The sequence below is a fragment of the Cyprinodon tularosa genome, unplaced genomic scaffold (assembly GCF_016077235.1).
Source record: "Cyprinodon tularosa strain WSP-4 unplaced genomic scaffold, ASM1607723v1 ctg815, whole genome shotgun sequence".
In the NCBI taxonomy this organism is placed as follows: domain Eukaryota; kingdom Metazoa; phylum Chordata; class Actinopteri; order Cyprinodontiformes; family Cyprinodontidae; genus Cyprinodon; species Cyprinodon tularosa.
In genome coordinates, this window is record NW_024039580.1 from 653,487 (window position 1) to 669,461 (window position 15,975).

The 15,975-nt window shown below is 40.8% G+C and overlaps 1 protein-coding gene across 1 annotated transcript in view; it reads right to left on the bottom strand.

Moving 5' to 3' along the window:
- Nucleotides 1-15,975, bottom strand: part of man1a2 (mannosidase, alpha, class 1A, member 2) — a 154,113-nt gene that overhangs the window by 106,476 nt on the left and 31,662 nt on the right. The window contains exon 2 of the mRNA XM_038272044.1: nucleotides 4,320-4,416. Coding sequence (XP_038127972.1) covers nucleotides 4,320-4,416 — 97 coding nt within the window. The remainder of the gene's footprint in view (nucleotides 1-4,319; nucleotides 4,417-15,975) is intronic.

Genomic DNA, 15,975 nt, shown 5'->3' on the forward strand with positions numbered 1-15,975 from the left:
CCCCTTAGGGGCTTTAAAAAACAAAAATGCCTGTCTCTTTTTGCGCTTTATGAAACAAAGTAGCCTATATTTTGTGGATGTACAGCTACATTTCTCATGTAAGTTTGCGTAGTTTTTACACAAACATTTATTTTTCATATTGCACCAGTACAGTTAATGAGCAACCTGTACTTGTGGGCTTGTTTGTTCTGTCTAAAATGTTTATTTTGGAATAAAGAGGTTAATATAAAAAAATTTTTTTGTCCGATTCATCGATTAATCGAAAAAATAATCGGCCGATTCATCGATTTTTAAAATAATCGTTAGTTGCAGCCCTATCTATGTATACACCCAAAACTGAAAAAAATACATAGAAAGGTTATAGAAGCGTTATAGAAGATTCTTAGACATCAGGCATATGCTGGCTAAATCATCAAGGTGTGACAGGGCCCTAAGCTCACTATAACTTCTCTGTCCTCCATATTGAGACAAATTTCCCATTTCCCCTTTAAGGGATATTTTGTCATAATTTCTCTTTTTTACTGCCTTTAAAAAAAAAGAGTGCTATTACATCCGTTATATGTTTTTTATTACCTCCACTAATAATGGGAAACATTTTAATGAGTGGAAAATTTTATATCAGTTTTGACATAAGGCTGATCCCCCATCTACAGGTGCTGGTCATAAAATTAGAATATCATGAAAAAGTAGATTGATTTCAGTAATTCCATTTAAAAAGTGAAACTTGTATATTATATTCATACATTACATACAAACTCATATATTTCAGATGTTTATTTGGTTTAATTTTGATGATTACAAATGACAACAAATGAAAATCTCAAATTCATCATATCAGAAAATTAGAATATTACTGAAGACCAATAAAAACAAAGGATTTATAGAAATGTTGGCCCACTGAAAAGTATGAACATGAAAAGTATGAGCATGTACAGCACTCAGTATTTAGTTGGGCCTCCTTTGGCCTGTATTACTGCAGCAATGCGGCGTGGCATGGAGTCGATCAGTCTGTGGCACTGCTCAGGTGTTATGATAGCCCAGGTTGCTCTAATAGTGGCTTTTAGCTCTTCTGAATTGTTGGGTCTGGTGTATTGCATCTTCTTCTTCACAATACCCCATAGATTTTCTATGGGGTTAAGGTCAGGAGAGTTTGCTGGCCAATTAAGAACAGGGATACCATGGTCCTTCAACCAGGTACTGGTAGCTTTGGCACTGTGTGCAGGTGCCAAGTCCTGTTGGAAAATGAAATCTGCATCTCCAAAAAGTTGGTCAGCTGCAGGAAGCAAGAAGTGCTCTAAAACTTCCTGGTATGTGGCTGCGTTGACCCTGGACCTCAGAAAACACAATGGACCAACACCAGCAGATGACATGGCACCCCAAACCATCACTGACTGTGGAAACTTTACACTGGACTTCAAGCAACGTGGATGAAGTGCCTCTCTTCTTTTCCTCCAGACTCTGGGACCTTGATTTCCAAAGGAAATGCAAAATTTACTTTCATCAGAGAACATGACTTTGGACCACTCACCAGCAGTCCAGTCCTGTTTCTCTTTAGCCCAGGCAAGACGCTTCTGACGCTGTCTGTGGTTCAAGAGTGGCTTGACACAAGGAATGCGACAGCAGAAACCCATGTCTTTCATACGTCTGTGTGTGGTGGTTCTTGAAGCACTCACTCCAGCTGCAGTCCACTCTTTGTGAATCTCCCCCACATTTTTGAAGGGGTTTTGTTTCACAATCCTCTCCAGGGTGCGGTTATCTCTCTTGCTTGTACACTTTTTTCGACCACATCTTTTCCTTCCCTTCGCCTCTCTATTAATGTGCTTGGACACTGAGCTCTGTGAACAGCCAGCCTCTTTAGCGATGACCTTTTGTGTCTTGCCCTCCTTGTGCAAGGTGTCGATGGTCGTCTTTTGGACAACTGTCAAGTCAGCAGTCTTCCCCATGATTGTGTAGCCTATAGAACTAGACTGAAAGACCATTTAAAGGCTTTTGCAGGTGGTTTGAGTTAATTAGCTGATTAGAGTGTGGCACCAGGGGCCATCAATTTTGAACCTTTTCACAATATTCTAATTTTCTGATATGATGAATTTGAGATTTTCATTTGTTGTCATTTGTAATCATCAACATTAAACAAAATAAACATCTGAAATATATGAGTTTGTATGTAATGTATGAATATAATATACAAGTTTCACTTTTTAAATGGAATTACTGAAATCAATCTACTTTTTCATGATATTCTAATTTTATGACCAGCACCTGTACAAAGAACCATCTTGAGACACTGTTGAGGGATAAACTAGCACCAATGTACAGACAAACAGCGCGTTTCCCCTTCTGGCAGCTCAGTGTGATTGATAGGCGGCGGTGAGGATCATTAGACGCTAACCCAACAGCTGAAAGTCTGCACGACTGCAGCACAATGGAGAAACATGAATTTGCAGCAGCAGCACAAGAAGGAGCTAATGAAGGATGCTGGGTATAAGTAAACTAAACTCCCTAAATTAGCGTGAAGCTAACCATTTCCATTGGTTTTAAATAGACTGTGTTTCTCATTACCGTAGAAAGCATAATGGTAGATCCGGTCAATGTTTTTTATTGTTGGTCACAGTAAATGCAAAAACTAGTAATGTGATGCAGTTTGAACATTAAAAAAATCACAGACCTCTTCAGCTGAGTTTATACTCCAGAAGTATCAGATGACATAGTTATATTTAAAGGCTGGTTTATGCTCAGAAAATGGGTCATCTGCATGTGTGTCGCAGTTATTGCAGATAACCCCCCCACCCCCACCTTTTCGCAGACACTCTGGTGCACCTCTCCAAAATTGCAGGTGACCACAGACAGTGCTGCAGACAGGAGGCCTGTGATTGGTCAATTCTACATCTACTCCACACTAGACGTAGTACCTGTTTGGTACCTAATGGCCGAAACTCTGGCTGTAGTGCCGTCAACAATGCCTGGCACACCTCAGACACTATCCCAGACACCATAAAGGAAGTTAGTTTGTAGCTCTGTGCGACGGTCTGTTGGTTTGCACCTGAAGCAAAAACACGCCGCACCACGGTAAGTCTTTAAGGAACACTCATAGATGAACTATGCGTCATCCAGCGTTGGATTACGGGTTGCAGATGGCGAACAAGCTCATCAAACAGACACACAGACATCCACAATCCAAGCTAGTTCTTGATTGTCCCTCTTGCGTTGTGACATGGAATAACATAGTGCAGACCACGCTTCAATATGGAGCATAAATCAAAAATATTTGCGTCATACCTGCGACACACTGCGGCGGGAGTATAACCAGCACTTAATTTGTCAAGGCTTTTGGACACATAGCAGCTACCGTTGCAGCAATATGTGTTTGAGGCTGTGATGGTTTGGTGTTTGAGGGAAATACCCCGATTTTACAGTTCAGACTGACCTAGTGAGACGTTGCTCTGATCCTCCTGCATTGTTTGGGAATCCATTTCAAAGCTGGTCCCTCCATCCCTGCCTTCTAAGGCTGCTCTCCAACTGCTGATGGCCGGTAGTTCAGCTGCCTGCGAGCGCTCAGGGTGAGTCCAAGTTGCTGACACAGTGAACAGTTTTTTTTTCACATCTAAGTGCCATTAGGAAGGTGAACATTTGACCATTTCCCCGGTCGTTATGCTCACTTAAGTTTGGAGTAACGGCCTAATTTCAGTGTAACTCTAAAAACTTTCACGCTAACCAGTGGCTGCTCAAACACCTTTTAAGAAAATAGCTTATTTGCCAAAATTCATCACAACAGCAAGAATTTACAGCGGAATGGCCGACGCTGTAATATAGAAAACGTTTTCATTAAAGACGTTTTCATTTAGCTTGGGAAAATTGATAAGCAGATTCAAATAAAGGTGTTCGGATCATGTTTAGAGTTAGCTTTTCACAACACAGCATTTTAAAAGTCGGGAAAAAGTAGTTTGGGTTTTTTATTTTTACACTTTTGAAACAGTTGGTTTTGCACCATCAATTACAATGCATTAATATTAACTAAAAAATTTGCAAGAATTGTCACTCACAAAATAAAGCAATCTAGCGCCTAACCCTACCTTCATTTCCCAACCCTACAAGACAGAGATTTCCACTGGTCTTGGTTCCTTCTTTTCACAAACACCATCTAAAATGATGTAAATCCTGCTGCAGGCATTTTCACATAACCTTGCACATAAAAGAAAAATAACTGCCTGTGTGTGTGTGATTGCTAACAAGACAGAGTGTGTGCAGTCATGCGTGTGGGATGTACAACCATGCGGGCAAAGTGCCAGCAGGCTCCATGGCAGCGGGAGAGTTGGACTTACCAAAGATATTTGTTGAATGTCCTTTCTTAGCGAGGGGCTTCAGCTCGTTGTGGCCCCAGCCGTATTGTCTGTAGCTGTCCCATGCATGTTTCATCATCTGACAGAAAAACAAAGCAGGACAGGAAAACAGGTGCATTAAAGGCGGTCGTCCCTCTGAGGAGCAGCCAAAGCTCCGGCCTGCAGCTTTGGAGCCAAACCAGCGGCTCTACTGGATGCTGATTACAGATTTATAATCAATGTTTGATCATCTGCAGGGTCACATTAAAGCAGCATTCTGAGCACTTCAGACTGAAGCCTGTGTAAAGCAGGCATTCATTCAGCTGCAGAAGCTGAATAAGGTGAATTAAATGGAGGAAGGAGCTTTGACTACGATGTGATCTTACATGCTCAGGATTTCAAGAAAAGATCCTGTTTTAGCAGAAATTAGCCAATGCTGCAGATCCTTGGAGGACAATAGAGCCATTTGTAAATGATCAAAATCTTTCTTTACTGCATGTAACAGTTTCCCATTAAATCCTGGAAAGAACTCCTGGATTTTACAGGAAACGTGTTAATTTTAAAGACAACATGCAAGTATTTTGTTTTCTATTTTCTGCACATTCCTTTCTTTCCCTTCGTCTTACAGCCTAAAAGGCTACAGACGACAGAAACGTTAAGGAAAAAGGATAAAGAGCAAGCCAGTAGGAGATAAGCTTTGACACAGAGACGCTGATGAGAAGAGACGCTGGAGGGGTTAGGAGCCAAGAGAAGAAAGGGTGCCAGGCTGAGCTGCTCTCCTCCTCAGGCTGTGCTGGAGACGGACAGTCGACCCTCTGTGTTCTCCGGTCAGTTACTGTCCCATTTAGAACAAACCGATGTGTGGAAAACAACATTTATTTTAAATAGTCACCGGTGGGCCAATAACCTCCCAAATATTGCTTCCAAGTTGCCGCTTTGATGGCGATGTGTCAAACACTGACACTGCAAATGAATGGTCCTCAAATAGAAAACCAGTAGGTCTAAAATTGACCAATACAGATATATAAACTGGCCAATATATCAGCAATCTCTATAATATAGCTGAGTTTACAGAGATTTAGTCTTTGAAAGATAGGATAAAAAAGATGAAAGTTGCCTTCCTCAGCTAATTCAGTGAACAAAAATAAAAGTGTATGATATCTGTTCCTGTGGAAGGTAGCAGATAAGAGAGACGGACCGAGCTGGAATCCAGAACTAGGTCAGAAGAAGCTGAATGGGCCTCCAGCAGCGTAGCCCGATGACAGCCAACACCGATCGGACTGTCTTAGGTTTTCTTTTCGTGCCATCCAGACCCCTCCTCAAACCCTTCTCCTTAGAGTAGCCTGGGAGCCAAACCACCACAGAAGAAGACCAGGAGCACTGCAGCTTTCTGAGACCCGCATTACTATTATTACCAATAAAACACACCATGACAGAGGCGCTCAGATGCAAGGTGACTGGCTGAATTTCTACTGGCCCATATGCCAAGGACAAACTGTACAGAGCTGGGTGTTTGGCTCGGTTGGCAAACCACTTAAAAATAAAAAGGGAATCCAGAACACTAATTGGACATTAAGATACAATATTCAAAAATTGATTCTGAGAGTTCCTGCTTGCCATCGCTGTGTCTGAAAGGCTAAGGAGAATAAGTGGCCCAAATGGCCGGCTGGTTGTCCAATCAGAGCCAGATCTCATCAGGATGTGGAAGCACTAAGAGATTAATAAGAAATCAAACTGCTATCATTAAGTGGTTGATCAGTAGGAGACATCATTAAGTTACTCTAAGGGCTAATGACTACCTGACTAGCTACTATACAGTCTCATTTACACATTATGGCGTTAGGAACCTGCACTCACAGCATGGCAGCAGAACCAACCCTACTATTATTTAAACATACATTTTTTTTTTTTCAGGGCAGGCAGTACTGATTGTTAACCCTCTCTTCTATTAATATGATATCTAATATGTATAGGAGTTAGCTTTAAAATACAGCACTGTAGACTAGAGGTGAGTATTGGCATGAGTGTTGCGATTCGATACATGTCGCTATACTTGGGTCACGATACGATATTATCACGATATTGCAGTATCACTATATATTGCCATATTTTCCCCTGCTATCAAAATCAAATGATGAGATAAAACAGCAAGTGCTGTATATTTTCATCAGAAAATATTGATTAGGTATTATTATCCATGTTGTTTGGGGTTTTCTTCCACTGTGACTGCCTCAAATACAGATTTGGTGCTGCACACACAGTAAAAGGGCTCCACAGCGCTTTCTGCCAGAGTGGTGGTGCAGAGGTAGCCCAGTTTCCCATCAATGTTTTATGTAACCATTTTTATTTTTGTTTAATCGATACTAAGAAGTGAAAAATCGATATTATATTGGGCAGCTGAATATAACGATATCTCGCCAAAACGATTATTTCCCACACCCCTACTGTAGACACAGTTCTGTTGTTTCCATCGTTTACCTCCTGGAGAGCTTAAACCAGGAGAAGGGCGACAGGCAGCCTGAATAAAACGCCATTGTCTGAATGAACAAAACATGGACAAAACAAAACAACATTGGTTCGGGAATAAGAGCGTTTAGCTAATCTCCTTTATGGCGGCTTTCTAATGTCATACTGATATATAACAGATGTACATGTGTGTAAGCTTGTTTCCATTTCTTGGCGTTCCATTTCTCATGGCTTATGCTAGCTTAGCTTAAAAAGCTTTCAATAGTCGATGCGGAGCGCACAGCCATCTTTGTTTACCAGCAATAAATGGGACAATATCAGGAATGTATATTATAAACTGAATTCTGATTAATTGTCTATTAAAGATTTATTAGATCACATTTTTTTCTCTATGATTAACGGCTAAGGTCTGACTAGAAGGAATTTCTTTCAATGTTGTGTTGCTGCTGTCCAGTAGAGGGCGCCACTGCACATTCTGGAGCAAAGCCTTAATAGTATTTGCAAGAGAAGTATTTCCTGAGCAGAGGAGCATGTTGGAGCAGAAACATGAAGCGATCCAGAGTAGAAATCAACCGATAGTTTTCTTTTTTTAGGGATGATGTGGATACCAATTATTCTGACATCTAACTGATCCATGATATTTCTTTGGGTTGATTTTTGAAGCCATTTTTTAGCTTTTTCTTCCTCCATTTCAATGAAAAGATACAAACAATGATGATTCATGTTATGTAATGTAAATCCCTTTATTATCCCACAATGGGGAAATTTACTCTCTGCACTTGACCCATCCCCTTTGGGAAGCAGTGGGCTGCCATTGTGTCGTACCCGGGGAGCAGTGTGGGGTTAAGGTTTTGCTCAGGAACCCAAAGTTCAGGCTGTGGGGATCAAGCTGGGTACTTGCAACCTTCTCAGAGCACAAGCACACTGCTCTATCCACTAGGCAAACACTCCCCATTATATGTTTCATTCAAAAAAAAGGAAACCTTTATTAACAAAAAAACATTAACAATGCATAGCAAAACCATTGAGCAGCAATGTGTGCGTCTTACCTGATCTCAAGGTGTGGCTGCCAAGCGCTCTAATCCGCTAATATCTAATATATATTGTAACTGGTATTTGGTATAGTCATGTATCGGCCGATAAATATAGAAGAAATATTTTAATATTGGGCAAAAATATTGGTCGGCCAATAGGTCAGTCTTTATCATTAACCTCATCGTTTTACTTGAGAACATGATAGATCTGATCTCCACAAAGTCCTAAAAAGATTTAATTACTGAAAATATTTGTCCTTTCTTAAAGGAATTGTACACCCAAAACATGATTAGCCTTCATTTTCTACTCACCCCCATGCTGAACAACACTCTGGAGTACTTTTTTGATATCTCAAATGCATCTGGAGATCTGGGAGGCTTCTTGCTGTCTGCTGACATTCAAATAATGGAGGTCTATGGTGCCCGAGACAGAAAGGTCCATAAAAGTCCACAAAAAACGTTTCAATATTCCTCCATACTGCTCGTCCAATGTATTCCAAGTGTCCTGAGTGGGTAGCATCCAGAATTTACTCGAAACGAAGTCATTTAGAATGTTTTTAGAGCATAAACAGTAGTGTATAGGATTTCCTGAAAGCGCGTTCACGACGCTACGGAAACCGCGGCAGACCAACCCAGACGAAAGTGCGCATTCAGCTCAGCAAAGAACTCATGCTCTTCCTCAACACTGACGTCCTCAGACATTTTTCTTTCGTTGTTTCTTTCTTTGCACAGGTAAACAGCACATTTCTTCTTCTACACTTGCATTATTGGCAGAGCAGACGCTGAATGCGTACTTTCATCTGGTTTGGTCTGCCGGCTTCCGTAGCGTCGTGAACGCGCAGGTGCGCGCTTTCTTTTATGGACCTTTCTGCCTGGGGCGCTGGGGACCTCCATTATTTGAATGTCAGCAGACAGCAAGAAGCCTCCCAGATCTCCAGATGCATTTGAGATATCAAAAAAGTACTCCAGGGTGTTGTTCAGCATGGGGGTGAGTAGAAAATGAAGGCTAATCATGTTTTGGGTGTACTATTCCTTTAAGGTGAACTGATATTCCTTTACCTAACCTTTTATTAGTTTATTTTTCTCATAAATACCATGTGTAGGTTTGTCCTTTAGGCTGCTCCACTATTCAGAGGTGAGAACAGAAAGTCATCAGGATTTGCTCATCAGACAGTTTTACACCAGATGGAACCAGGATTTAAACCTGGGCCCCGCAGTTACAGGTTTAAAGGACTGCACCATGGGGACTGCTACACATTTCATTTTGACATCTAAAAACCAAAAATGTCAAAAATTGATTGAGATTAACAAAAAGAATAAAAAATAAAATTAACTGCTGTTTCTTTTTCTTACTTTGCTCGGTGTTTCACTATTGCAATCGCCTCGGCTACTCTGTTTTAATTATCAGATGGAGAGCTTTGTGTCGGCCAAGTTAACAGATACAGATGGGCTTGGTTTTTGGAGAGCGGTGTATTGCTAGCATAAGGGCTAAACCATCTTATTTTAGAGCTAACGTGTTACGATGAGCTCCGAGTTAGTCCATTGTCATGGATGGGGTTCCTAACCCTGCCAAAGGTTCGGAGTGGAAAGTTGAAGAGGTTGTATCCCCGTCCCCGCGGCTCCTGGGGGCTCCAGCATTGCGGTGGCTGGGGGTTTTCCTCGGGGTCGTCTCTCCTCCTGCCTTGGTGGGGGAGTCACATTTCCTGGGACGGCCCCTTCTGGGCGCCTTTACTCTTTGGATCCCTTTGGGCATCTGGGGCTTTGGGTCCCCCAATGCTCGCCTCGGTACTCTGGAGGGGCACGTCTTCGGCTCTTCACAACCACTACTGAGCACTTTTCCTTTGGATAAACTCTACATGCACAAGTTCACTCTCACAAACAACTACAGGTACTTGGCTCCAGGTACTTAGAGATTCACTTCCATACAGAAAGCCCATATTGTTGTCTTCAGCTACCACAGTATTTATGTCAGATTAAATAATACTGCTTATACTGCTTATACTTCAGCGATAGTATCAAGGTGTTACTTTATTTTATCTGTTATACTATATTGGTTGGTTGTGCTGTTCTTCTCTTTGCAGGTGATGAAGCTGACTGAAGATGTTTTATTATCTCCCCTTTCTTTCACCTTTTCTCCTTTTCTTTTCCTTTCCTGTTCTATTTACATTTCAGTGTCCATAAAATCTGTAACATTCCCTGCGTGAATTATAATAAAGCCATTTATATGTATAAATCAAGCGGAACGCTATGGCGATAGCCGTACTTCTCCACTTGTGAAAGCAAAATATGGTGGGCTGCAGGCACCAGGATTATAAAAGCAAACATGTTTTGCCGGCAGATTTCAGCATTTTAAGTAAATTTATGCATTAATAAACAGTTTCAGAGGAGTGATCATAACGCTCTGCATCATCAGCGATGTGTCCGTCTCCCTGCCAGCTCCCAGATCAGCTTCTCTAATTAGTTGATGTGGCGTGTCAAGTAGCAAAAGTTACATTTTTCCAACTCGAGCAGCAGCTGCGTTGTAAGCGCGTTGCGCTGCTCCTGCTACTCAGACGCACTGTGGGACCTTTTGCTGCACCTTGTAGCACGTCAACCGTTGACTTTGCATGGAAACTAGCTGCTCGTGCTGCCTTTGTTGCTTTAGGTGTGAACGTAGCTTTATTTTCAGGTAATGGCTTGCTGGTCGTGCTTTTGGCCAGCAGCCCATTGTTCTGCTGCTCTGCAGCAGCTGCAGCAGAACTTCGAGATCTTGGAGGGTTTTACAAAGATATACTATCTTAAAGCTGACAATGTATCATCTTTGTTGATGTATCGGGGGGAAATTGTGTTGCAACACTAGAATTGGCATATTGGCTAATTTTTGTAAATTTACGGCCTTATGTTGCTTGAGTTGTAAAAATAAAAAAAATTAAAAAAGCCAAAATTTCCCATAAAAATGTTAATCTCTCAATTTTATCCTAGTATATTCTTACCTTTAGCCCTGGAAGTCTGTATCCTAGATTTATTGAATAATTGTTACATTTAAATCTACGATAGAGGGTTACAACCCTGAGCATTTACTAAATAGGTTGAAAGCTGAATAGTTTAGAAACCAGCATTCAAATCTATTTTCCCGTTAAAAGAATCCCTTACTAAACGTTTCTGTTGCAAACACATGGATAACACTGCTATCCAGCTGCAAGATTCTCACATTTGTTTGTAAATGAATATCATCCCAGTTGACCTCTTTAGCCTTGCAGGTATTTAAACACAAGCAGAGACCTTCACATTGTGAAAGCACAAAACAAGATCAGTTTGCAACTTTGGCAGCAATGAATTAAACCCTCTGTTGCTCATATACAGACACAGATTCAAGGTGTGGGCATGGATAACCACAGGACAGCAAAATATTTATAAATCTGACCAGGAGCTGATGCCCGGGCTGTTATTCTGGCAGTTGTCTAGAGAAAAGCATCCATCTGAGAAGCCGATGGATGTCTGAGGAGCTGAAGAGCAGTGCTAGAGTTATGAGTGACCTCCAGAGTCCCTGCGACTGATTTACAGCACCCCCTCCTGCCCTTCACCCCTCCAGGCTTTCAATCCAGTTTTAACGGGAGGTCTTTTTAAGACAATGCACAATGATGGTGAGTGTGAGAGGCATGAATCCCTTCTTGCAATAAATACTTTCAGAGAGCTTTTGCAAAAGGTAGCAATGAATTCCTGATGACGCTGAGATGTAAAGGGTTTCTGTTCAAGCTGCTCTCCTCCTAATGCTACGTTCACACCACAAACAGTAGAAGCAGAAAAAATGCATGTGCTGCTTTACTTTTGATGCTTGTACAAGTTTAGTTCTGATGCGCAGATGAAGCATCTTTGCTGCTCTGGCTGAGCGGTTGAAAAGTGGGTCTGATGCGCGTTGGGCAGAGCTACCCTATCCTTTCTTTGCCTGTAACAATGGATGCTATATTTGCTATGATCAGTGGGTAAAAAGTAGTTTTAACATGTTTTTAAGTGAGAAAGTCCAGCTGAAAATTGTAGTCAGTTCATCCAGATTACCATTTTGCCTATTTTTTCGCTGTTGGAGCCGCTCAGACCCGCGTACACTGGCGGTGCGCTGTCACTAGGAATCCAGTTCAACAGCAGCCCATGGCTTGGGGAGGCTGAAATTAGATTTTAGCAATTTTCACGTATGCAATCCAAACTGCAGGCACCACAATAATAAAATCGAACATATTTAACCAGCAGGTTTCAACATTTTAAGCTAATTTAGGCATAAATAAACTGTTTCAGAGGAGTGATCATAGTGATCTGCATCAGCAGTGCTGTCTGTCTCCCTGCCAGATCAGCTTCTTTGATTGGTTGATGTGGTGCGTCGGGCAGCAAAAGGTACTGCATGAAAAGTGGGATTTTCGTCAATATGCGGCACTGTAGATTGTCGTGGAAGTTCAGGTTAACGGCAGTTTATGGTAATTTGCAGGCTTCGCCAAAAACTCCCGTAAATTTTCAGAAATTGACGTGGACTTTCTTAGGCAGTGTTCCCCCCATGCCTCCCCCCCATGGAATTCTAGGGGAGGCTTTAACATGTAAATGAAAATGCTGTGAGCTATACAAATGCAAATCAGGGTTGCAGGGGGGGTTTTACACCAAGTGACATTTTTCTAAAACGTAAGAAAATCTCTGATACAAAGAGATCAGGCTCAGTATAGACTCTTACATTTTAGCTTGAATTGATTTATTTAATTAAAGTATAGAGACCAAAACAGATCTTTAGCTGACAGAGCAATACATTTAGAGCAGTAATTATTTAAAAAAAAACTGCATTTAAGATAAAAAAATAAAATGTTGTCTGTCAATATGCTCAATTCACAATTACTTAAGTGGAAAAGTTTCAAGAAATGAGTCTGGGATGATCCACTTTATAACATGGCGCATTATCCTGCTGGAAGTAGCCATCAGAAGATTGGTACACTGTGGTCATAAGGACATAAGGTCAGCAACAATGCTGAGGTAGGCAGCGTCATTTATTTGATGCTAAATTGGTATTAAGTGGCCCAAAGTGTGGCAATAAATATCCCCCAAATAGATGGTACAAATAGATCAGGCTCAGTATGACCTAATAGGGCTTGGTCGTCATGACGTAAGCACTTTGAGTCGCCGCTAGAGGTGGGTATTGGCAAAGAAGTCACGATTCGATTCGAATCACGATTCACATGCCACGATGCGATTCTATCACGATGCATCACGATACTTGAAATATTGCGATGCGTTGCGATATTTTCACCGAACACTGTAAGAAAAAGATGCAGCCATTACCAGTGGCTGACTGGCTGGGTGTGATCTGGATAGTGTCTTCAATTGATGCATAACGGAAAGCAACTGGATTCATACATAGCTGTATTTATGGAAACTTTTGGAGGTGTTGCCATGGAAACAAATACTGGACAGAAATATTACTATTACTGGCGTGGACACACTGACAAAAAGATCTTAGGATTCATCAAACTTAAAATAACAAAATAAGGATAATCAGAGCCGTTTACATGGCCTCAGTGTTCCTTTAAACCAATGAAATGAAAACATTCAATTCTATATTTCCCCTTTTGCAAATTACGTGCATCATATCAATTTAATTTTTACCTTCTTTGTTTTTAATTCCAAAATGCATCCAAGCATCTGACTTGAAATAGGATGGAGCCGCGGGGCGAATTTTCTCAGTGTCCTCCATGTTTTATTTCATATGTCTCGTCTCAGTATCCCGCGGCCGGACATGCTTGTGACACAAAGCAGCGGGCGTCAACACATCCGCAGCGACATCTGCTGGACTGGAAGTTGTATTCCACTTGATTTGGCTGATGTGCGCCAACCATTCATGGATTTTATTTGTTCATTTTTCTTTTTTTAAATAATCGATTCTTGCCTTCAAGAATCGATGCAGTAGATCACAAAAATTAGAATCGCGATGCATTGTCATGACGATTATTTTGCACACCCTTAGTCGCCGCCATGTTGAATGCCTCTTTTACCGCGGCTCAGACTACTGCCTATGACTACAGCGTACTGTACTCCCTCTCAGCCGTGTTTTAATTTGATTATTTTCACCTTAACTTGATTTCAACCATGGTAAACCGTTGCTGTATTGTGGGCTGTAACAGCTCAACACATGATCGCCATGGGAAAAACATAGAAAATGGGTTAACTTTCCACCGCTTTCCTGCCTGGAGGCGTAACCATGGAGACCAAGCGTCAGAGATAAAGAGTCGTCGGCTAGCTTGGATCACGGCTGTAAGACGACCGAACATAACTTTCCACAGTATTCCAATGTCATTGAGAGTGTGTTCCCTGCATTTTCATTCTGGTAAGTTAAAGATGCACGGTTTTATTTTATAGCCTACATTGTTTCTTTCCTTCAAAGTTGGTATCTTTTACGGGAAAATAATAAAAACGGCAGCGGGAAAAGGCTCAAATACGTGAGAAACCCAGAGGGTTTAGGAAGGGTTGGCAGTTAACGTTACTAACTACACCTTTGAAACACATAGCAGCTAGTTAAAAGTACATTACATGCGTGAGTGGTTGTTAGCATTAGCGGTTAGCAGTTGCTAAACTAGCAGGTTCCAGAGCCCGTCTGATCACAGCTTACCTTCGTACGGATTACTGTGTTCCCACTGTTTGCTGGCTTTATGATCTGCAGCTCCTGAACCCATCCATTCATGAACTGAACATGACTTGTAGCTTGGGAACTGTTTTGAAGTATAGGCGCTCACTCATCGGTGCTCCACTCATTGTTTGGAACTTCATATGGATCCAAATGATTAATAATGCTGATTTTGTCAACCGTGGCTTCTCTATTTAATGTGTCCCGGTAAATTCCAGATCCTTTTCGGGATTTTAACATCTTTTTTCTCTCTACTTCTGTCTCTTCTTTCAACAACAACGTTGTATCAGAGCTATGTTTACATTTGCGTAGCAGTCAATATGGCTGCGACGTCCCACAATGCAACGTGGATCCCGAGCCCTATTATAGACTCTTACATTTTAGCTTGAATTGATTTATTTAATTAAAGTACGCTAGATTACTGTGTATGCCATTAGCAATGGCAAATGTTATGTAAAAAAATACACAATATAATTTATTTCAAAAATTAGTTTTAATCAGAATCAGTTGGTAAAATGTGAATCAGAATCAGCAAGATAAAATGTGCATTCCTTGCACAGTGCTCCTTGGGATTTTTAAAGCTTGGGAAATCTTTTTATTTCCAAATCCAGCTTTAAACTTCTCCACAACAGTGTCTCGGACCTGTCTGATGTGTTCCTTGTTCTTCATGATGCTCTCTGCACTTTAAACAGACCTCTGAGGCGATCACAGAGCAGGTGCATTTATCGGGAGACTTGATTACACACAGGTGGATTCTATTTAGTATCATTTAGGTCGACATTGGATCATTCAGAGATCCTCACTGAACTTCTGGGGGAGTTTGCTGCACTGAAAGTAAAAGGGGCCGATTCATTTTGCACACCCCGATCTTCAGTTTTTTATTTGTTAAAAAAGTTAAAAATATCCAATATATTTAATTACACTTCATGATTGGGTAAAACTAGTTGTTGATTTTTCACTAAAAAATGTTTATGTTCGATGCCTGAAATGTGGCAAGAGTTGGAGATTTTCAAGAGAGCAGATTATTTTTGCAGGGCAAACTGTAACTGGGCTGATATCTAAGGAGAGCTCTGACAGGGTTTAACTTAGAAAAAGTCAGCGGCCTCTCCAGAACATATCTCCAAAGCCTGCTATTTTCTGTAACACAAGTTGTGCTACCCAAAGTAATTGCTGATAAAAAGTCTAAAGACTGTTTTAAAATTTTCATATTTCTTTATGCTATTACTAGTTTTAAATCTGTGGTAAACCATTGTTTTACAGCAACTCCTCTTTCGCATATACAATATTGCATCTTCTAATATGTTTCCTTAAAGACTGTTTAGGACAGGAAGCTACAAAAAGTTAAAGACCATAAACTCAATGTAAACCCCTAGCTATTATTATTTTATTTTTATTTTATTTATTTGTTTATTTATTTATATGTTTGTTTCCCTTGTTTTATTTTTATTATTTTTTTACATTATATGTTGTTAAGGAAGAAATTTCTATAAAGTTAACTTTGGAAAAAAGTTTGTCTCTCTCTTATCCT